The 23,252-nt window shown below is 34.7% G+C and overlaps 1 protein-coding gene across 1 annotated transcript; it reads left to right on the top strand.

Moving 5' to 3' along the window:
- The first annotated feature begins 906 nt into the window (after positions 1–906).
- SERINC1 (serine incorporator 1) lies at positions 907–22,771 on the top strand. The gene is made up of 10 exons (XM_001369529.5): positions 907–1,352; positions 3,517–3,678; positions 5,119–5,288; positions 7,869–7,948; positions 10,683–10,820; positions 12,717–12,886; positions 13,008–13,098; positions 16,344–16,488; positions 16,577–16,807; positions 21,127–22,771. Exons 1-10 carry the CDS (start codon positions 1,314–1,316, stop codon positions 21,260–21,262), a joined length of 1,362 nt encoding a protein of 453 aa, XP_001369566.1. The 5' UTR covers positions 907–1,313; the 3' UTR covers positions 21,263–22,771.
- The last annotated feature ends 481 nt before the right edge of the window (positions 22,772–23,252 follow it).

The raw sequence follows: 23,252 nt of genomic DNA, 5'->3' as shown, positions 1-23,252 counted from the left end.
TTATTATCTCTTTGGGGTACAAACCCAGCAGTGCTATAGCTGGATCAAAGGGCAGACAGTCTTTTATCGTCCTTTGGGCATAGTTCCAAATTGCCCTCCAGAATGATTGGATCAGTTCACAACCCCACTATCAGTGAATTAATGTCCTTACTTTGCCACACCCCCTCCAGCATTCATTACTTTCCTTTGCTGTCATGTTAGCCAATCTGCTAGGTGTGAGGTGATACCTCAGAGTTGTTTTGATTTGCAGTTCTCTGATTATAAGAGATTTAGAACACTATTTATTTATTTATTGATCAATAAATGTATCTACCAGCCAGGACAGACTTCCCTCGTGGAAGCTGCACCAGACTGAAGTTACAGGCAGTTTTTATAAGGTTACATATGTGAAAAATGGAGTGTCAGCTTAATTAGCAGTGACAAGTGAATGATATATTTGCTTTCACATAATTTCACCTTGAAGTTACTGAAGCGAGTCTTATCTAGCCCGATGTGTTAACATTTAACTAGGGACATTCCTTATCATATCTTTCTCTATGCCAGATTTATCCTCTTCTCATTAGGGCAGGATCATATTCCCCCAGCAGTGTCATATGTTGCTGACTAACTTTCCCATGAAAAAGTACATTTTCAGTGTCCATAAGGAAAGTCGGGTCTTTCTGACTAATGTTAAGTGCCTCAGTTTACTCTATTTCAAAAGCTGTGTATATGCGTGTGCAGAAGAAATGTAAGACAGTTTATAAAAAAAAATTTTTTTTAAGACGCTAATTTGCTGGGGGAATTAGAAGAGGATAATTATGCCTCAGATGCTACAAGGCCTTGGGACACAGGAAATGGCCTTGATCTTTGAAACATCCCCACTTCCTGGGTCCTCTAGGGAGTGAAGGAAAGCTCAGCCTGCGCAGCTCCCACGTTCTGGCCCCGCCTCTGCGGCAAGTGCGGAGGAAGGGGGCGGATCCCTGGAAGTGGGCGAGGCAGGCACCACCCTAAAGACAGGAATCCATTTTTAAACTTAAATTAACTGGAGACAGACCACTTAGACACACAACAGATGCACTTCAGCGTCGCAAGCTGCCAGAAACCACCGTTTCTTCGTGCCCTCCAGCCGGATACCGGGCTGAATTCGTTACAGTAACCCCACCACTCACCTAGCCCACCCTGATCCCCTCCGCTCCCGGGGAAATGACGTAGTTCTTGTGGGGCAGGGGCGGGGCCTGGGCCGGATGTGCCTGGAAGATGGTAAATAAGCAGTGAGAGGAAAAAGAACCTGGCTCCATCTTTGCGGCCCCTGGAGCTCCTGCCGTCTCTTGGAGATGGGGGGTGTTCTGGGATTGTGCTCCATGGCGAGCTGGGTAAGTTACCCTCCAGTGTTTCTCAGGGGTGTTGGAGAACTTACTGCAGGACGGAAAGGACCCTCGGGAGGGAGGCGCGCGGCGCGGAGCCCTCTTCCTTCCCCCGCCCCACGATGATTCCCTACTGGGGCTTCTGGGCTTGGTCAAACCCGGATCCCCTTTCTGTCCCATATCACATTGTCCTAGGGCTTGAATGCGTCTTCTAGCCCTGGATCGGGCCGAAGGAGGTGGAGATGTGGGAGACGTGTTTGGAGTCGTCTTTAGCTTGGGAAGAAAGGGAAGAAAAGGGCTGGCGTCATTCGTTTCCCCCTTCTGTCCCTTCCCCTCCCCGCATCCGCCCAGCCTCTTATGGCCTAGAGGCCATGGTCGGCCTTCTGCGGCCGCCCTGAACTGCCGAGTTTATCTTCCCTTATTGCGCCGCGCATCCGGACTCGCCCTGCATTCTTTTGATCCCTGAGGGCATCCAATGGGAATCTTGGTAGTTCTCTAGTGTGGGAGGGGGATTGGGTTGATCTGTAGGACATATGAAAATGTGAAGGAAAAACCGTGGCGTTGCTGAGCTGCTGTTTGGTGAATATGGAGTAACCCTGGATTTAGGAAGACCTCGATTTCAGCCCATGGTGTTAAAAGCAGGGTGACCTTGGGCAAGTCATCCCTCCTCCCAAAGACTAAAATTTTTAATCGGTAAAATCGAAACTAGTAACGCTTGTTCTGTCTAGCTCTTGGCGGTGTTGTTAGGAAAGAATTTTGTAAACTGCTTAAACCTTGAACGGTTGTCAGAATGCTGTTTTGCCTGGTGCTTAAAGCAAACGAGTCATCTTTGCCCAAGTGGTGAGAAAGAGGTAGTACGTCTCCTAAAATGGTGTGGATTTTTTAGACTTAGAATAAACACCCTGTGGGATAACTCTTTTTTCCTTTGGAAAACCCACCCATGACTTGCAGCATTGCTAACAGAAAGCTTAGGCAAAATGAAAGAAATACTATATTTTGGAGTTCTCTGCCACATACCATCAGCTTCCTAATCCTTAAAAGGAAGGGATTGGACTAGACTTCCATTCAGCTGTAAATTGTCATCTTATGATCATTAAAAAAAAAAAAACAGTGGCATAAGACTTATTAGGAATGATTCCCAGACTGTGGTTTTAAAAACGAAAGTAAAAAACAGAAAATTCCAAAACAAACATCAACTTCTATTTATGCAGATATTGGTACTGTCCTTAACTAAAGAGTCAAATTTGGTTGAATTCATTAATTGATAATAATATTCTTTAAAATCCAAGGGAGTTGAGTCCTTCAGCCTTTGATGGAATTATAAGAAGCGTTTTGGCTGTCTACAAAGAGTAATTTTTTATACATAAGGGCTCTTCATGACCCAAATGATTTGGAGAATAAAACTTGGTAGTTCTAGTATTTTTTCCTTTATTTTCCTCATTGTTCATTTAGTCTTCCTCTACTAAGAAGTCTTTCTCTTTTTCAGTGTTTCTGTCCTTTCTCCTTTGTTTTTATTCTTGTCTCTTCCCCCTCCAATATTTTCCCAGTGTTTCCTGGCAAAATTTGAATTTAAGCATACTTAAAATATTGTATTTAGTGATACAGCAATCCATTTATTCTTTTTTAAATCACATTAATTTAATCTGTAATCCCTGTGCCTCCCTTTTTGATGTCTTCTCCACCCACCCCTTCAAAAAAAAAAAAAGCCTGCCTCTTGGGTGGGCAGGGTGGTATAGCTAAAAAAACACTGCACTGACTTTGATCCAAAAGATCTTGTTTTATACCTTAGGTATCACAAAATTTAGATTTGAAAATCCAGTGATTTTTATTTCTAAGTCACACTTTTTGTATTTTTTTAAATTGAGAGATCCTATCTAATATTTTCACAGAAGAAATTGAAGAATAATAGAATTGGCTAATGAGGTTAATAAAAACCAGAGCACCACAAAATCTCTTTAACATCACACAGAAATAATTAATTACACCCTTTCTCTAACATCTTTAGTGTAACTGAATTATATACTGTATAAAATGAAGACATCTGTGATCTTTATCACTAATTCAAATTTTGATAAACAACTTTCTAACTTTAGGTAGTTCTTTCTGGGTAAATGTAGTTTGGTTTTCTATATATGAAAGTATTTCTTGTTTGTAACATTTTTCTCTTCACCAGATACCATGTTTGTGTGGGAGTGCCCCCTGTCTGCTATGCCGTTGCTGCCCCAGTGGTAATAACTCCACAGTAACTAGGCTGATTTATGCCTTCTTTTTGCTTATTGGTGTGGGCATATCCTGTGTGATGTTGATACCAGGAATGGAAGAACAATTAAATAAGGTTTGGTTTCTTTTTGTTTGTTTGCTGTTTGATATTTGTAGTATGTATAAAGTTTCAGTAGAATTACCAGTGCCATCATAGTGGGTAGTGATATAGTTGACTTTATCAATTTTTTCAAATTAAGTAGCACTTTATGCTTAGGTTTTGTAAGGGCTAAAAAAATACCATTTACCTCAAAGAACTCAACTTTGTTGGTGGAAAGTAGCATATGCACATGATGTAATTTATTCTATATGTCCATTAACATTCTTGGGGTCAAAATATATTTGTATGACATGTGTAGTCCTGGCTATGTTGTTAACCTCTCTGCTCTAAATGATAAAAATAAGGTAGATAATTTCTAAGCCTCTTTCCAACTTTATCCTTTTATTTTTAAAGTACTTTGTAGATACTGAACTAGTAGCACTTTCAGGGTCCTTTTTTGGAGAGGTTAGCAAAAAAGGCATTTAATCTGTATTTGAATTAACTAAAAACCTTAAATTCTTATAATTGTTGTTTCCCATTCTGGCTATGAATGATTTTTTAAAAGAATTTGTTGTTCAGTTATGTTAGAATCTTCATGGCCCTGTGGACTATATATTCCATGGAGTTTTCTTGGCAAAGGTCCTGGAGTGTTTTATCATTTCCTTCTCTAATAGATTAAGGCAAACAGAGCTTAAGTGACTTGCCCAAGATCACTGTATCTGAAGGCTGAATTAAACTCAGATTCAGCTCCAGACCCAACACTCTATCCACTCATCCATATAGCTATCTTCTTTTTGATAATGCTTCTCAGTGATAACCACATAAACTTATTTTGTATTGGCTCATCCTAATTGCTTATTACATTTAAAAAGTCATTTTACTTGAGCAGATTGAAATTTAACATGACTAAACTATAGATTACATGTTCAAAAATTAGTTATGAATAATTCTGGTAAAAATAAATCTTAATTCTGAGGAGTTGTGTTAGAAGTTAATTTTATTAATAAATGAAATTTGTAAGCATAATATTCTTATAATTGAGCAGTAAACAGTTAAAAATTGACAAGCCATCTTAACCCTTTGAGAAATGGTATTCTATTAAGTGGATCAAAAAAGCTAAATATTCCTAAATATTCTTGTACAGATTGAGTTATAGGGACCTCATTATTGGTTGTGGGGAGGGCATTGGAGGATAGGAGTGTCTCAAAATAAAATACAGTTTTAAAAAATCCAGACAAATCTATATGATTCATAAGCATCACATTCAAGTAGGCTGTGGGAATTTATCTTTTATAGTTTAGTAATAAGACTTTTGGAATATAGTATCATGAGGTAGTAAATCTGCTTCAAGATTGCTTTTTTCTTAAGGAATCCCTGCATTTTGGAGATTTAGTTCTATAGATTTAATTTATGCACATTTTATATTCTTTCTTATTGGAAGCCTTATTTCTCATGGCATATTGTTTACTGTCCTAGATTCCTGGATTTTGTGATAGTGGGACAGGACTTGTGCCTTGTAATGTATTGGTTGGATACAAAGCTGTCTACCGTTTGTGCTTTGGCATGGCCATGTTTTTCCTTCTGTTTTCCTTATTGATGATCAAAGTGAAGAGTAGCAGTGATCCTAGAGCTGCAGTGCACAATGGGTAAGTTTTAAACTTTTCCTCTGGAAATGAAAAAAAAAATGGATAGTAATTCTTAGCCTATCTAATGAAAAGTAAATGCTTTGATAAATATCGACAATGATTATACTCTTTTAATGTACATTTTATGGTTAGAAAAGCTAGAGTGGCAGTTTCAGTTATTTAAATTTTGCTGAATAGTTTTAGGGAAAATTCTGGTGGTTATAAAATTAAAGATTCTCAGATTGTATTTATTTCTTACCTAAATGGAGGAGAAAATGCTTATAACTTCACTATTCACATTGGATTGTCAGAACATAACCTTCAATTTTGGTAGGAAATTGTATTTTGTATTCTGAAAAGTCAAAGAAAAAAGCCATTAGTTGGCATAAATAGTGACTGTGGCAGATGTGAAGTAAAGAAACGAACTGGGAATTGGGAGAATTGGATGATGTAGCAAGATACACTGGAAAGTGCATTTACTTACAGTTGAAGAATTTGAGTTTAAATCCTGGCCCTGCCTTGTAAGTCACCTAGTTGATTTAAGTATTATGTTCTAAGTTCTTTGTGGTTTTTTATTTCTAATTACAACTAATGCCATTATTCAATTTGTTAGGTGCTTTGACATACCTGGTATGTTGTAGGTACTTAATAAAGGCTTATCACCTTCCTTTAACGCTCCCCTCTCAAAGGGCTAATAATATTATTTTTTTTAAACCCTTACCTTTTGTCTTAGATTCAATACTAGGTATTGTTTCCACAGGAGAAGAGTGGTAAGAGCCAAATAATGGGGTCAGGTGACTTACCCAGGATCATACAGCTGGGAACTGTCTGAGGTCAAATTTGAACCCAAGACCTCCTGTCTCTGGGCCTGGCTCTCAATCCACTGAGCCACCCAGCTGCCTTCTGCTAATATTTTTAGAGAGATATTTCCCAAAAGTATATTTACTAGGTCATAGGATTTGATTATTTTTGTAACTTTGTACTGGCAGTTTGTTTTCAGGAAAAAATAATCTTTCTTGCATTTCCATTAATATTGAATGATTTGTTTCTCTACAGTACTCCTTCTTCCCAACTGAGTTTCAGTTCATCAATTTTAATCATTTTTGGTCATTGGCTTTATCTCAATATCTTAAGTTTTTTTTGTTATTTTTTAAAAATATGTACCTTCTCTCTTTTGGGGGTATAGAAATCTTTTATTAAATTCTTTTTATTGTCATGCAAAATATACTTTTATATTGGTTGTTGTAAGAGCACACTCATACATAACCAAAACCCCAAAATAAAATCATAAATACACTGATGTGAAAGATGACTCCAATAGTTCTTTCTCTTGAGGTGGATTGCCTTCTCCGTCATTGGTCCTTCAGGATTCTTCCATATCATTGCATTGCTGAGAGTAGCCAAATTTTCACAAATAAAGTTGAATTTTTTTTTTTAATTTTGAATTAAAGATAAGTTTGAGATCATTGAGGGGCTGATTTCTCAAAGTGGATATGTAAAGAGCAGAGGAATGATGAACTTGGAGTAAAGAAATCCACAGCCTCTTTAAATTACAATGATCAGAAAGAGCTAAGTGCTATCTTAAGGACATCTTTAAAATCTTCACAGAAAATACTTTAGAAAATAAAATGTGAACTTTGTTCGGTGATTCTTTGGTTATAAATGTACTGCCAAGCATAAAACAGAATGTTGTATGCTTTCTAAAGGCATTTGATAGGAAAGAAAAGCAGAAGAGTCCAAATGAAAGAGACTCCTTGTGGTTTATAAGGTCCTTCAAATGTCCTGCTTTCAGATGATATTTGTATTAGTTGCCCTTAGAACATTGTAGAAACTCCTAAATTGGGTTTCTAATCACTTAAGAATTCAATCTAAATATACTGGAAAAATCAATAGCTGAAGAAGGCATATTGCTGAAACTGTTTGGATTAACAGCACATGGATTTGGCCCATTAGTACATATATCTTAGTGATGAACAGTGAAAAGGATTTAGGATTAGGTTGAATTGCATTTTGGAAGATATGCTATACTGACCAAAATCGTTTATCTGAAATAAAGATCCATCTTTTTTAATCCTAGTAGTTTCCTCACTAATGTTGCATGGCTGTAAACTACCCAAAAAGAGGGTGAAGAGATAAATTCATGGTGGGTGGTGAATAGTTCACAGCATGAGGTAATGAAGAAGTGAGCATAAGAAAGGGTATAAATGATCAGAGAAATTTATATATGACCAGAACAGGTTGGCTAGTTGTTCAGTAAGTTAAGACATGTGGAAAGTATGCTTTTTTTCATCATTTAATTTGTTTAGTGCTTTATATTTTATAGAAGCTCATCCTTATAGTTTTGCAATTGATAGTCTTGTCAAAATGTCATCACTTGTGTAGTTTCCTAAAGTTGCGCAATCATAGATAAAGTTAAGCTACATTTTATAGTAGCCTGTTCAAAAGTATTGTTTCATGACTAACTGGTGTTATTTTGATGTGGTCTTAAATTTTGTATATATGAAATTATACATATTTGAAAATATGAAAACATTTTAATATATCATAAATTAAATTAATTTGAACTTCTAATATAAGAATCTTCATGGTTTTCTGTTTTAGATTCTGGTTCTTTAAATTTGTAGCAGCAGTAGCAATTACTGTTGGAGCTTTCTTTATCCCAGAAGGACCCTTTACTACTGGTAAGAGCATGAAATATTTGTGACTGCGTGTGTACACCATTTTCCATTGACTGCTGTGACATACATACTACATTTGCTTAGTTCTGTCATCAGACTTCTCTTGTTTCTCTTTGTTCTGAATGTAGGTGGCCCCTAAGACTCATTCTTTGGATTTTTTCTTTCTTTATAATACACCAGCATTGTTGATCTTATCTATTTCCACTATTATCTACAGTCTAATGACTTCAACTTTTATCTATTCAGAACCTCTCTTGAACTCTGGATATCCATGATATTTTACTTTTAAAGTGTCAAAATCAAACTCATTTTTCTTCAAAAGTTTAATGACTTGTCTTTATTGAGGTGTGAAATTAGGATAACCTAGTGCTGCAGATTCCTCTTCTTAGCTATGAGTTGTGTAGGGTCAATAAATATGTTCTTGTTATCTCTTATTATATTTATAGCCCTGTCAAATGGATAGGAGAGCTTTGACAAGAAAGTCAACCAGAGCTTTTTTTTTCTCCAGGGTTAATTGTCTCCATATTTTGATGGTGGTTTTTTTTTTTTGTGAATTATCAAATCCATCATGGATCATGAAGGTTATCTATTCCCCTTCCCTAATATTTTTTATTTTACTAACAATATATCTACCCTCTGATGTATTTATACATTAGATCCATTATCTCAAGACTGATATTCCTTTCAATATTGGAGATTGTAATATATCCCTGCTCTTTTTTTTCCCCCCAAAGAAAGGAACACCCAACATGTAGAAAACGAATGTATCCATCAATAAACAAAAGTGTTTGCTATGTGCCAGGCACTGTGCCAAGCTAAATTTATTATTTTTTTTGATGAGTACTCATTTTTCTCTTTCTTTTTTTATTTTAATTTTTTATTATACTTATTATACACCAATACCATTAAAAACATTTAACTAAACAAATGCATTAATGTAGTATTTAAATTGATTCTTTTCCCTAATGTTTAGCCATAGGTTTATCAAACATTAATCATCTATGTATATTTCATCTGTGGGAGATTTCTGCTCTGTTCTATTGATCTTTTTTCCTTTTGGTTCTGTATAAAATAATTTTGATGTTCAAGTATATGGATTACAGCTTTAATGATATTCGTTTAATAAACCTTTTTTTTTTCAATTTATATTTTTGCCTAGAGCACTGAGAGGTTAAATGACTTGTCTAGACTTACACATATAGCATGTTCAGAGGCAGTATTTGAACTTCAAGACAGCCTACCTTTGAAGAAAAATCTCTGTGGCTTTATGTAGTAATAATTTGTACTATAATTTATTTTAAAAGTAATATGGCTAAGATCCCTTTTTTAGCTTTCTAAAAGTTCAAGTTTATATTCTCTACATAAATTCAATATTATACTTATATTAATGTAGGGTAGCTAGGTATCTTAGTGGTTAGAATGCCAGGACTGGAGTTAAGAACATTGCTCTTCCTGAGTTCAAATATGGCCTCAGAAATTTAGTAGCTGTATGGGCAAGTCACTCACCTCTGATGGAAATGACAAACTACTCTGTATCTTTGCCAGGAAAACCCCAAATGGCTTCAACTTTGAAACTGAACAACATGTAAATTTAACTCATTTATCCATTTCTATCATCTTAAGCATTGGGATTACTGTGATTGATTGACATATTTTACCTTGATGATTTGCTTACTTATTAGGTTTCTTATTTATGAACTTGGACAAATCAACTTAACTTTACTTAGCGGTTTCCCCATTTTCATTTATAAAATTAAGGTATTAGTATCAAAAAGTCTTTTTTTAAGGTCACTTCCAGATCTAGATCTATATATGACTTTTCATATATGTAGATTTCCCCTAATATTCAGACCTTTTCCTTATTGCCCAGTGTTATCCTTTTCCATATAAAGGTTATGTGTTTATTCCTTGGTTAAATTACTGCCTAGATTGTGTGTGTGTGCGCGCACACGTGTGTGTGTGTGTGTGTGTGTGTGTGTGTGTGTGTGTGTGTGTGTGTGTGTGTTTTGGTTATTATGCTATGTGACATTAAAAAGAATAGCTTTTTATTTATTGGCATTACAGTGATTTTTGGAGGAGAGTGGTTTATATTGTGTTCCAGTATATTTTTAGATTTTTTTTGTTCTTGTATTTTCTAGATCTTTATGTCATCTGATGTGTATTATCTGCATGAGATTTATTATATTGTCATAACAGGATATTCATTCACTTTCATAATTTTACACATTCTGTTTATTTTATCTCATAATATTACTAATATTTCATTGAAACTATTTGGAATATAACTTTAATATTCTCAAATTCTGTTGTTTATTTGTTTACTATGACACGTTCTTAGACTCTTAGTCCAAGTATCTTGTCTTGGGGCATGCTAGTTTCAGCTTTATATGTTATTATAATTGCTATTCTTTGAGCTTTCATTAAAAACTGTTATTTTTTTAGTCCAGGCTTTCAGTTGTCAATCATGCTGTAGATATTTGCCCTCCCCCCCCCCCCCCCATCGCTAGTCCTTTTTTATTAATTAATTTCTCAAACAGCACTTTTTTTTATTAAGCATTCACTATGTGCCAGGGCTTTTTTTAGATACTGGGTAATCAATGAGGGGGGAGGAAAAAAAGTTTTATTTTAAAGAGCTTCTAAACCTGTCACAAAGACCACATTTATATATCTAAGTATATGCAAAAAAAATACAAAATAGCTTTTATAGTGGGAATTTGTTACTCTTTTTCTCTTTCAGTGTGGTTTTATGTGGGCATGGCAGGGGCATTTTGCTTCATCCTCATTCAGCTGGTTTTACTTATTGACTTTGCCCACTCGTGGAATGAATCATGGGTTGAAAAAATGGAAGAAGGAAACTCAAGATGTTGGTATGCAGGTAAGACCTTGTGGTGCTTCAAGGGCATAAATAAGCATATAATAAGTTAAAAGTTCATTTAAAATAATTGTTTCTTGTTTAATTAGGTGTACAGATGATAGAGATCTGGGGTGCTAGATGGCACAGTGGAGCAAGTGCTGGGCCTGGAGACAGGAAGACTCATCTCCTTAAATTCAAATATGGCCTCAAATAGTTGATAGATGTGTCATCCTGGGCAAATCAATTAACACTGTTTGCCTCAGTTTCCTCATCTATAAAATATGCTGGTGATGGAAATGGCAAACTCCTTTTAGTATCTCTGCCAAGAAAACCACAAGGAATTGAAAATTTCTGAGAAAACTGAACCACAACAGATCACAGGATCAAAGAATTAGGACTAGAAGGGACTGAGTTGCCATATAGCATAGTGCTCTCATTTTATAGGTGAGGAAATGTGCCCAAGAGAAATATTTTTAGTTATAATGTATTTTAATTGTAATGTACCCAAGACTACATTTTCTAGATATGACATTTCTAACAAACAGTTCTATGGAATGTGATAGAACCATAAAACAAGAAAGGGCTCTGAAAAGCAAAACATAAAGAAAAGATACAGTGACTTTAAACTAAAAGTTTTATCATTTGTTCAAGGTGTTATGAGAGTCATTAGTCATCTAATTTTATAGCTTGCTGCCTATTAGAAAAGGGCTTAGAGACACTGCTAAGGGCATAACAAGAGACACCTGCTTGTATAGAGACAAAAGAAACCTAAGAAACTAGAGTCTAGGTCTATTTTAGGTGAAGGATAAATACCACTGTGCCTCTAATTAGTTTTTTTTTAAGCCTCATATTCTTGCAATATAGTACAATATAGTACAATAGTGCATGATGATACTGAGTTGTGAAGAAGTGCTTCATTTATAATACTGTATATTGTTTTGGGAATAGAAAGAAAATACAAAATACCTTTTGAGATATATTTTTGATACTTTTCTGTATCTTGGAAATTTCATTTTTTGATAACGATGAAGATTTTTAAAATAGATTTCTAGTATTGTGCATTTATGCACATTTTATTTTAGGCCATACTGAACCCAGAACTAATAACTATATATGTTGAGAATTATTCAAAAGCAATATAACTTAATTTCTTTAACTATGTGAAGGCTTTCAAATTATTTTATTAGATATATAAAAGTTTATTTTTGAATATTTTGCTCACAAGAAAGTAGTTTTGTGGGCCAAACCATTTGAGAATGAAAATAAGGACTTCATTTTTCAAATGTTGTTTATCCCCCCCAAAAAAATTTTTTTTAAAATATAAAACAACAACCTGAATAAATTTTCCCGTGTGTGTGTGTGTGTGTGTGTGTGTGTGTGTGTGTGTGTGTGTGTGTGTGTGTGTGTTTTCTCTACATTGATACCTTATCATGACGAAGAGGTCACTGTTGGTTGTTGAAAGTTATGCCAGAGAAACCTTTGGCAGACCCTACTGGTTTTGAAAGGACTTCAACTATGGATCCAGTGAAGGACTATCTATCTTTCTTATGCTAAGTTTGGCAAGGCTCTAAACCCAGATGGTAAAGAGTGACAGTTTTTTTCTCTTAGCAATTTCCCCAAACCATATAATAAGATTTAGAGAAGTTTTGCACTCTTTATCAGGAGATATAATACCAACATAAGCAAAATTACAGATTCATTATGTAAAGTTTTTATGGTAATCCCTTTTAAGCACTATCCCATAGGAGCAAAATACATACTAAAACTTAGAATTTCTCTTCTTCTAAAGCTTATATGAAGCCAGCAGCTATATGGAACATGGTTTAATTATTTAGTAAATTTTTTTCTAGTATAAACTGATATTGATTTCTTAACATTTGTAATGAAACTTAGCTCTCCAACCATTTCTTTTCACAGCTTTGTTATCAGCTACAGCAATGAATTACCTGCTGTCTTTAGTTGCTATAGTCCTGTTCTTTGTTTACTACACTCACCCAGATGGTTGCTCAGAAAATAAGGCCTTCATCAGTGTCAACATGCTCCTGTGCATTGGAGCTTCTGTAATGTCTATTCTGCCCAAGATTCAAGTGAGCTATTTATTTGATGATTTCTTTCATTTGACAATCATATTCATTTCTGAGTATTTGTAAATATTGAAACAATTCAGATTGTAAGGGTGGTTTTCTATTTTTTTTAATTGTTATATAGGAATCACAGCCAAGATCTGGTTTGTTGCAGTCTTCAGTAATAACAATCTACACTATGTATTTGACCTGGTCTGCTATGACAAATGAACCAGGTATGTTATATGTTAATTGCCCTTGATATTTTTTTCAACCTAACAGAGACTTTTTTCTTGAAATCCAATCATCTTCTCTTTATAAATGGTTCAATTAGCAGAAATTCCACTTGAAAAGTGTTTCTACGAGAGATCTTATCCATGTGCATATCAAAGTTTTACCAGATTCCTTGAAAGATAAAACAGAGTTAACTTTGACACTATTGGTATCAAGTTAGCTATAAGATAAAAGTTACCGAACATGCCTTTTAACATTTCAGGGTGGACATTCTACTAAAAGAACTAAATATCACTCTTTTCAATCATGCTTTAAATAAAAGTAGAAGCCAGAAATGAAACTGCGAAATGGAAGAATTTCTTTTAGTTTTTCCTTGGAAAGGTAAATAAAAGATGGCTTTATCATGCTTCCAAAAGCAGCAAAAAGTATCTTTTCGAGAACACCATGGATATTTGTAATGTTCAAGGTGAACATTTGCAGAAAGGCCATAATGGAGGCACTATAGTTTTATGTGCCAGAACCTATTTCAAGAGTATGGAGTAGAGGTTTTTTGAGAAACTTGATAGAACCAAAAATTAATTATTTACTTGGTAACTTCAGTACAAAAATGAGCTTGGACAGCAATTGCCAAAAATATTTTGAAGTAGTTGAAGGATAGGAAATGAGAATGGCCAGAGTCCTGTAAAATATACAGTAGTATTATGCCTATAGAACATTAATATTTTCTTGAAGACTAAATGTCTGGAGGTGCAAAACGGAATAAGCACTGAAATAACATCAAAAATTGAATATATTTTCAGAGAGAAAATAACTGGAAACAATATTTTTTTATTTTTTATCAATAACAGTAGATGTATCACATTTGATCTTTTAATACCAAGTCTCTACCCCAAACTTTCCAGGTGACACACAAGAAAGTAAAAATGACACAAAAGAAAACAAATATGGGAAAAATAACTGGAGTATACAAAGTACTCTAATGGAAATATGGGCTGGAGGTAGCAAAATTTTGAAGACAATATGGGATCAACAGCACAGATAATGGCATGGGAAAAAAGTCATAGGACTTATCAAAACAAAAGGAAATCCAAAAAATGTGTACAGTTATTAACCCTTTTCTCATCTTTCTAAAATTCATAAGAATAATTTACCCTTATCAGAGTCATCTTTGATAAAAACTTGAGAAGAGACCAGACAGGGTTTTACAAAAATAATTCTCAACATTGTTATAGTACCATAATCGACTGTGTCTGAAGATTCCACCATGCTTATTTGATTTTTTTTTTTTTAGCATATCACAAAACTTCAGTTTTAGAATTTATTTCACTGGCCACCAAATCTAATAATTACTTATAAAACAAACTCCCTTGTATAATAAATAGATCCAGTAAGTGGACATTCAACCCTTAATTGAAGATCTCTAGGGAGTAGGCATTCACTCCTTCCTGAGGCATTCTGTTTGACTTTTGGGGTAGTTCTAATTGTTAGGGGGTTTTCCTGATGCCAAAAAGAGATTTTTGTCATTGTGTCTTCTACCTGTTGTTTTAAGTTTTCTCCATTTGATTTGATGGAATATTCCAAACTAAAGGCTGTTCTCAGAAAAACCCTATCTATACTTATATACAGGGAAATTTCAATATGCAGTTGGCTAGATAGCCTGTAGAACTGGGCCATCAGTATTTTAGACAGATAATGGAAGTGAAGAGTAAATGGGGCCCAGAATTGAAAAGCAAAACCAGCTGTAATTCTTTATAGTAGTTCAAAAACACCTCACATTTTCCTCAAGCTTCTCTATGAAATGCAGGTTTATCTTTTAATACCCATAATCTATTGATACTGTAGGGCTGTGATGTGATATATCACAATATCTCCCAAAAAATCAGTTGTTGTTCACTCAAAGAACAATGGAGAGTCATGTGATGAGTATTATTAGTAGGCTGCAACAGATTACCAGTGAAGGAGTTCACAGCAGGAACTGTATAAAGCTGGGGTCCCCAAACTTTTTACACAGGGGGCCAGTTCACTGTCCCTCAGACCGTTGGAGGGCTGGACTATTAAAAAAAAAAACTATGAACAAATCTATACTGCTATCTGGGATAGCAGAGGCTACAGCGCTGGCAGTGATGGACCTGTCACACCTTGTGCAGGCCCATCACCTCCATCACTATTCCTGGGCAGCAGTATACACAGTGTGGAATCCCCTCCCCCATCAGGCTGATGTCTTCCATTGTGCAGCCACATAATCCTTTGCGCAGCGCCTCATTCTCAGAACAAGGTGCCATGCAAAGGATTATGTCACCAGAAGTAGTACTGTACATGAGCGACACCGTGCTTTGCAGCACCACCACATACATACAGTATTCTTCTAACTGACAGCCAATTAAAGAGGTGCCCCTTCCGAAAGAGTGGTGGGGGCCGGATAAATGGCCTCAGGGGGCCGCATGGGGCCAGCAAGCCATACGTTTGGGGGCCCTGGTATAAAGGATGTCTATATGACTGGAGAGAGCTAGGCTGATTATGTAGTAAGAGGAAGGGATAGCTGGTAGAAAACTGGTGCACACCATAACTAATCATAAACTTTCTAGAGCAAGAGCTCAAGCACACCAGTTGTACTTTCTAGAGATTTGCAGAAGTACATGGATGAAACTTAGCCAGGGAATACCTTTAGTGGATAGAGAGCCAGACCTAGACATGGTAGGCCTGGGTTCAAATCCAGCCTCAGATACTTCCTTAGCTCTAAGACTCTGAACAAGTCACTTAACCCAGTTATCTAGCTCTTACCACTCTTCTGCCTTGGAACCAATACTAAGTATTGATTCTAAGACAGATGGGTTAAAAAAATGCTAAAGAAAACATGAATAGGTTGGTAAATAATGCTAATTATTCTTATAGTGTAGTGTAAAAAACTGGAAATCAAAACATCTGATATGTAGTTCTGATCTTACCCACTAATTCATTATTATTTTTGGTTAGTCACTTTTGAGTTTCCTTTACCTTTGAAAATAGAAATCTTAACTTCACACATTATAGGATTTTAAAAGGTAATAGATAAAATGTTTTGAAAAGTTTAGTGCTATATTAACTAATAATGTATGTCTTTTATTTAATAATAAAATCTACTTAGGACATAATTTTCTAACTTTTACCTTCTCTCTGGTCACGGTTTTTAAGTCTCTTGAAAGTTATGAATTTAGTTTTTGTAATTATGGGGAAAGTGTCATATTTGAATTTTTTGTTTACTCCACAGACAGAAAGTGCAATCCAAGTTTATTAAGCATAATTGGTTATAATGTCACAACAAGCATTCCAAAGCAAGGGAACTCTGTCCAGTGGTGGGATGCCCAAGGAATTGTGGGACTTATGCTCTTTTTGTGTTGTGTGCTTTATTCAAGGTAAGCAACATTCCTGAAATATTTGTTGATAAACAGTACAGTATTTTTCTGAAACTAATGGCTTTTTCTTTTCTGCCTTCCTCTATAGCATCCGGTCATCTAACAACAGTCAGGTTAATAAACTGACTTTGACCAGTGATGAATCAACACTAATAGAAGATGGCGTAGCGAGACATGATGGATCACTTGATGATGGCGATGATGTTCACCGAGCAATAGACAATGAAAGAGATGGTGTTACTTACAGTTACTCTTTCTTTCATTTCATGCTTTTCTTGGCTTCACTTTATATCATGATGACCCTGACCAACTGGTACAGGTATTTAATGAAATTTTCAACATTTTTGGATTTTAAAGGGACACCAAGGATTTGTAAATTCTGGCAGCTTTGCATTTGTCATAAATTAGGAACTATGTATGATGATCCTAATTCACAAAAATATTAGTATTTTAGAAATTTTTACTTTGAAACAGCACAAAATTAAATGAATCCTGGAGTGGTATCTTTTGCCACTAAAAATTATAGCTATTTTCTACTTTGTTGTGGGTCATTTTTCAAATACTGTGAACTGTTTACAACAGATCTTTTTAAATTTTAGAACCTATAGAAATGCAAATTTTTATCCAAAAGGACATAACTGTATTTAGATCTTGAGTTCTGACATATAAAATTACTTTATATATCTAGAATAACAGGAAAAAACCCTAATCATAAGTATGTATGTATAGTCTAACATAACAATTTCCTATATTAGCTTCACATAGAAATGTTTTTCATCACATTTATCCTCTTATTTTAAGTGTAATATATTGTAATTATGTTTCTTATCTTATTCAGTTGAAAATTAGCTTTTTGCCATGTCCAATTCACCCCATCTCTTTCTCCTTAATTATATGTATTCTTGTTCTTCTCTTATGTGATTAACTTCCTCTTATAGTTCCCTCTCATTTTGTCTTCTTAAAACCACCAAGACAGAACAAACCCATTGATTTTTTTTTTCAAGAACCTCTTTTATGGAAAGTTTGCAAGTCTCTATTTCTGGGTAATTTACAGTATACAGTAAAAATACCTTTATGCAGAGTGAACATACAAGCAGTTTCTCTTTAGATATACCAAGGTGGTCTGCCTCTCCACAAACCCTCACGGCTGCATTCCTACCTTGCTACACACTTAAAAAAATTTTTTTTTAAAAATAAAACAAAAGCAAACAAAAAAGCCAAACCTCCACAGCTTGTTCAGCTTCCTTTGAACAATGAATTTTAAGGTCCTTTTCTAGCTCAAAGAAAACCGAACCAGGGCCCCCAATTTCACAAGTTTTGTTGTAAAAAGATTTAAAAATTTTTTTTTTTTACAAACAAAACCAAAAGAAAAAAAACAAAGCTAAAAACAATAAAGAAAACCACACCTTGGCTCATGACGAATAATCTTTTTTTCTGATTCTTATAGTTATTAAGATTCTGACTTTTATTTTTTATCCTTTTGTGCTCCTTCCATTTATAAAGTACCTGTTCAGTTATGACTTTTTCATTAGGAATTGTTAGAAATTTGTTCAAACTACCATTTTTTTTCTCTGTACAATTGTATTTAGTTTTTCTTGATAAGCTGTCCTTAGTTATATGCCTTACCTTTTTGCTTTTTGAAATCTCTTCTAAACTTCCTTCTTTATAGTAGTAGCTATCACAAATCCTTACTCGGGTTTCTTTGGATTTCTTTGGAACTCTGGATTTTTATGTTTTTTTTCTTTAACCTGAAAGTTTTGTACTTTGGCTATGTAATGTTTTTGGAGTTTTTGAGTTTCAGGAGATAACTGAAGATTCCTTCTTTACTTTGCCCTCTAGTTCTAAGAATTCTAGGTAATTTTCATTTGTAATTTTTTAAAATAATGGGTCCAGGCTTTTTTTGGTTGGGAGCAAGGTAGTGGTGGTCATGAATTTTTGATTATCAAATACTTTTTACTTTATTTACCACAACTTGTTTTCTTGAATTTTTATTTTTCATATACTCTTAGATTTTTTTCTTTATCTTTTTTTTCCAGTTTTTTGAGTTTTAATATTTCTTGTGGTCTAAATTGTTTTCTCTATGGTCCATTTTAGTTTTCAGGATAGTCAGTTCATAGGTGAGGGTTTTTTCCTCTTAAGTTCTCAGTTCTCCTTATTGTTACTTCCTCTATGACTCCCCCCCCCCCCATTTCTTTTTTTCCAGGAATTCTCATAATTCCTGTGACCAGGAAGGTTTTTTTTTTTGTTTTTTTTTTCCTCTTGAGGCTTTCTCTGGAGTTGTGAGGCCATGATCTCCTGGGTTTTCCTATGGGTGTCTTTCAAACCATAACCTACTTCTTTATGACATTTGGAATTTTGCTTGGCTTGCTTATCTCATAAGGGTCAGTATCTAGTTTGGGGGGGCTTATACTTGGGTCAGACTCTATAGGTAGATGGCTTTGGCAGGGCAGGGTCTGTTTGGTCCTGAGTAGGATATTGAGATTTTCCCTCAGTAGAAGGACTCTTCCAATGGGCTGTTAAAATACTGGCTTCTTCCTGGTGGCTTCCTTATGTTACAGGTTTTGTGCTGTATTCTCTTATGATAGACTGCAAAGATGCTTTAGGCTGGTGTTTACTTAAGGCCTTTTTCTTGCCAATGGGCTTGGGCCACTGATGTCAGCCAACCCTTTCCTAAAGCCTTCTGGAATTTTCTATCTCCCTTCTACTTGCCCTAACTTGCTTAGCTCAGAATCTTCACAGTATTCCATTGCTCTTTTTTGATTTCCCAAGGATTCTACAGTTGATTCTTATTCCTTTTTTTTGATTGGTGCATTTCTAGGCCCCATTGGTGTGTTGGTGGAGAGATCTGGGGTCTATTATGTCCTAGAATGCCACCATTTTCCCACCTATATGATATTTATAGTGTGTTTTGTTTTTTTTCCTACTCACTAAACAAATTTGGAGGTATTAGGGATCCAGTTATGTCCTTAGACTTTGCAATCAGTTCTTCAAACACTATTTTTTGTGGTATCACCATTAATGCAAATGTGGAAACGTTTTTTCTTTGCTCTAAGATTCTTATTCTATTTAGTTTGAACTAACAAATGAAATACATTTTTTCTCATTTTGACAGTGATATTTAAAATATTAAATCTTTGACAACTCAATTTTAGTACTCTTAAAAGTTTTTATGACTGGTTTGTATTTCAGACTTTAGTCACTATAACATATTACTATTTTCAAATGTAGCAAAGATGGTAAAGGTTCTTCATTATACTGGGAACACTTTGGACTTGATTATTGTTTATTAAAGACAGTGATTATATTTATATAATGCTTTGAGGTTGTTGTTTTTTTTTTGCTGTTCATAATAATCCTATAAGTATGGTACTGTTATTATCACTATTTTACAAATAAGCAAATTCATATAAAGTGAATGCCCAGGGTCAGAGAGTCAGGCAGGATTTGAACTTATAATTAGCCTTTTATCAATTTCTCCAAGCTTTATTCAACACTGTTTAGAAACCCAGTTAGGATGATGACTCAAAACCCATTTTATGTATGTGTAGGATACATTTTCTGCTAAGTTCTGTAAAAGGGGGAAAAAATTAACATAACCAAATATTTGAGGTAATGTCAGACTAAAGTTGGAGTATAACATCCTACTTCATGCAGAGGTGAGACTGATAGTTGAAAATGCTTAGAATATAGCCATGACATAATAAAAAGTAGGCCTCCTAAAAAAAAGACTTTATTGTAGGGTTTTAAGTTATTACAAAAACTAATGGGATTCTTTATTCCATAAATTAGGAGAAACTTAGGGTTAATATTAAAGCTATTGTATAGTATGTAAAATCAACTGCAAAGATATTCTATAAAAGACTGCTTACCATGAAAATATGAGACAGAAGTATATAAAAGTTTAACATAGCACAGGGTAATAGCCCAAGAGGCCCATAAAACTACATAGTAATCAGAGGCTATGTTTTGCTTTGTTAAAGCATGTGGAATTATCAAGTAATAGTGGTATTCAGAAACAGAATGAAATCATGGAAAAACCACCATTTCAAAGTATGGTTCTACCTCTTTTCTACTTTTGTGACCTTGAACAAATCATTTAACCTTACTAGTTTCAGTTTCTTTATTTGTACAATTGAGATACTCCCTGAATTTTAAGCTTCCTTTCAGCTCTAAATCTAGGGAAATGTATATTTTGCTTTTAAGAAAAAGATAGATCCAAATTGAAAAGTCTTTTCTGTTTTCTGAAAAAATGTATGTAGAGCTATATGTTCCTTAGTTGTAATGACTAAATGAAACAAGGTGTTTTTTAAATCACCCATTTGAATAAGTGCTTCTTTAAAATTTACTTCACTTTATTTAGCAAAAAATGTGCTAGGAAGTCTACTTCCCTGGATTTTTTGTAAATCTTTTTTTAAGGACTCATTTAACCCATCAACAAATCCTCTCATTAAACAGAAACAAAATATTTTTATAATTGTGAATACCATCCAACTTAACAAAAAAAGTTGAGTTTACTTTTTATGGGGTTTCTGAAAAAGAAAGAATGTGAGTGTGTGTTTAACCAATTCTGAAACTCAGAGCTTAAAGATAAACTATTAATATTTTTTTTCTCTTTCTTCCCATCTCCAAATGTTTTAGTTACGAACCTTCTCATGAGATGACCAGTAAATGGACCTCAGTTTGGGTGAAAATCTCTTCAAGCTGGATTGGTATTGTGCTGTATGTTTGGACACTAGTGGCTCCACTTGTCCTCACAAACCGTGATTTTGACTGAACTGGAGTTCTGGAATGAAAGTTCTTTTGCTTCTTGCTCATTTGAATTGACAGTATTCCAGACTTTGATGTAAATATGTGTGTGTGTTAACAAGGTAACCTACCTGGTGTTAGTCTGCATGGCATAGATCGTGTCACTTTCAATTTTACTTGGTATTTTCTTGCTAAGCTCACTGATTTATGTTGGACTTAATAGCTGTGAAATATAGTCAGTATTGTGTGAGGTAATAGGAAAAATAGGGGTTTTAAGGAATACTTCATAGGTATAGAGGAAAAGAGAAATAGTGAAAGCAAAAATGTTTGCTTGAAATTGACATTTTTTAAGTATGTTGGTATTGAAGTAGTTATTTTATCAACTTTATAAATAAGCAAGTTAGGATTGCCTTCCAATAATATATGATGACTTGCTTCAAAAACACGTCCTAGTAAGAAATTTATTATTCTGTAATTCTTTAAAATATGTTACATGGACATTTTTTTCTGACACCTGGTATCTCCCCAGATTTTTCATGATTCTATGAAATGTGGTTTTGGATTATATAAATATGCAAATTTTAATTAGTAGTGTCCAAGTAATACATTTAAAATTTCCCAAAGTTGGAAGATTTTTATAGGCAGGTACAGTTTTATTACTTTTGTTAACTACCCCTCCTTAGAGTCGGTGGCATAGAGTGAGCATTCAGTAATAACCCCAAACCAAGAAATCCATTTTTTTTTAATGTACATGTTATATGTAGAAGAAACTTTTATTAACTTTTCAAAAAGCGAATTTTGAGTTCATAAAATAACAATCATGGCTTAGAGTCACATTATAAGAAGGATTTTGGAAGTCAGCTAAAGGAAAAAATGAAGTAGATTTTTGACCTGGGGAAGAAATTTTAGAGCTGGAATAAGACCGTAAGGGATTACAATCATCTCATATTACAGATGAGAAAATAGATCCAGAGATGGGGAGGTCATTGTCAGTTTTAGAACTAGGTTTCCTGACTAGTTAAGTGCATTTGTCATTACACTGACATGGCACCAAAATTTCTTCCACAAAATGTATTGTTCATAGTATGTGTTGTACCTGCTCTGTTTTGGATTACTCCTTGTAATTCTTGTGGCAAGCTGGCATGCCTACAGTTAATGGCAGAATTATTTGACCCAATGCTAAGGAATGAAACCTGGCTTAAAGTTTGTTATGCAGTTTAAAAGGTGTTATTAAATGCTTTTGTATTTGCTGCTATGTAATTGAAATACATAGGCTTTATTTAAAGCTGTTTCCATCTTGAGTTGAACACTCTGATTATGAACCTAGAAACTTACTTAAGCACTTGTTTTTGTATGCTTGTAACTATTTGATCTTTATCTGTGTGACTTTAAATGGTTATGAATGCAGGTGGAGTATAATAAAGAAATGATTGTCATTCTCCAACCTTATATTTGGAGATTCTAATTCTCTTGTTACTAAATATTCAGACTTCAGCACCTGTATGTTACTTATTAATAAATGTAAATTCATATATGAGTTGTGGGTTTTGTAAAGTTTTGGTCAGAGAGCTTTAAGCAACTCAATCTTTATTTTTTTTTCCCAGTCCAATCTCTTTATTTTGCAAATGAGGAAACAAGCCAAGAAAGCTTATGTGGCTCCCCCAAAGTAGTATAATAACATAGTTGACAAGATTCAAACCCACGTTTTCTGATTGGCAAATCCCACTCCAGTGCCCTTTCCATTATTATATATCATGCGTTTTATCTTTAAATATGATCAAATGACCCAGGAATATTTCAAAAACATACCACTGCATGCTCCATGGTCTCAGTTGAAATCTGCACCCAGGCCCTGTGTAGCATGTTGCTCCCCGCTGGCTACAGTCTCTACTGGGACCTGCTCAAGCAGCCCCGGCCCATTCAGCCACCATCTCTGCTGCTGCCCAACTCAGGTCTAGTTTGCCACAAATGAGATGGGATTCACTCTTGAATCCTGTTCTCAGTCACCCAACCTTTCC

Source organism: Monodelphis domestica, chromosome 2 (genome assembly GCF_027887165.1).
Source record: "Monodelphis domestica isolate mMonDom1 chromosome 2, mMonDom1.pri, whole genome shotgun sequence".
Classification (NCBI taxonomy): Eukaryota; Metazoa; Chordata; class Mammalia; order Didelphimorphia; family Didelphidae; genus Monodelphis; species Monodelphis domestica.
This window is presented reverse-complemented; position numbering and strand designations above follow the sequence as displayed.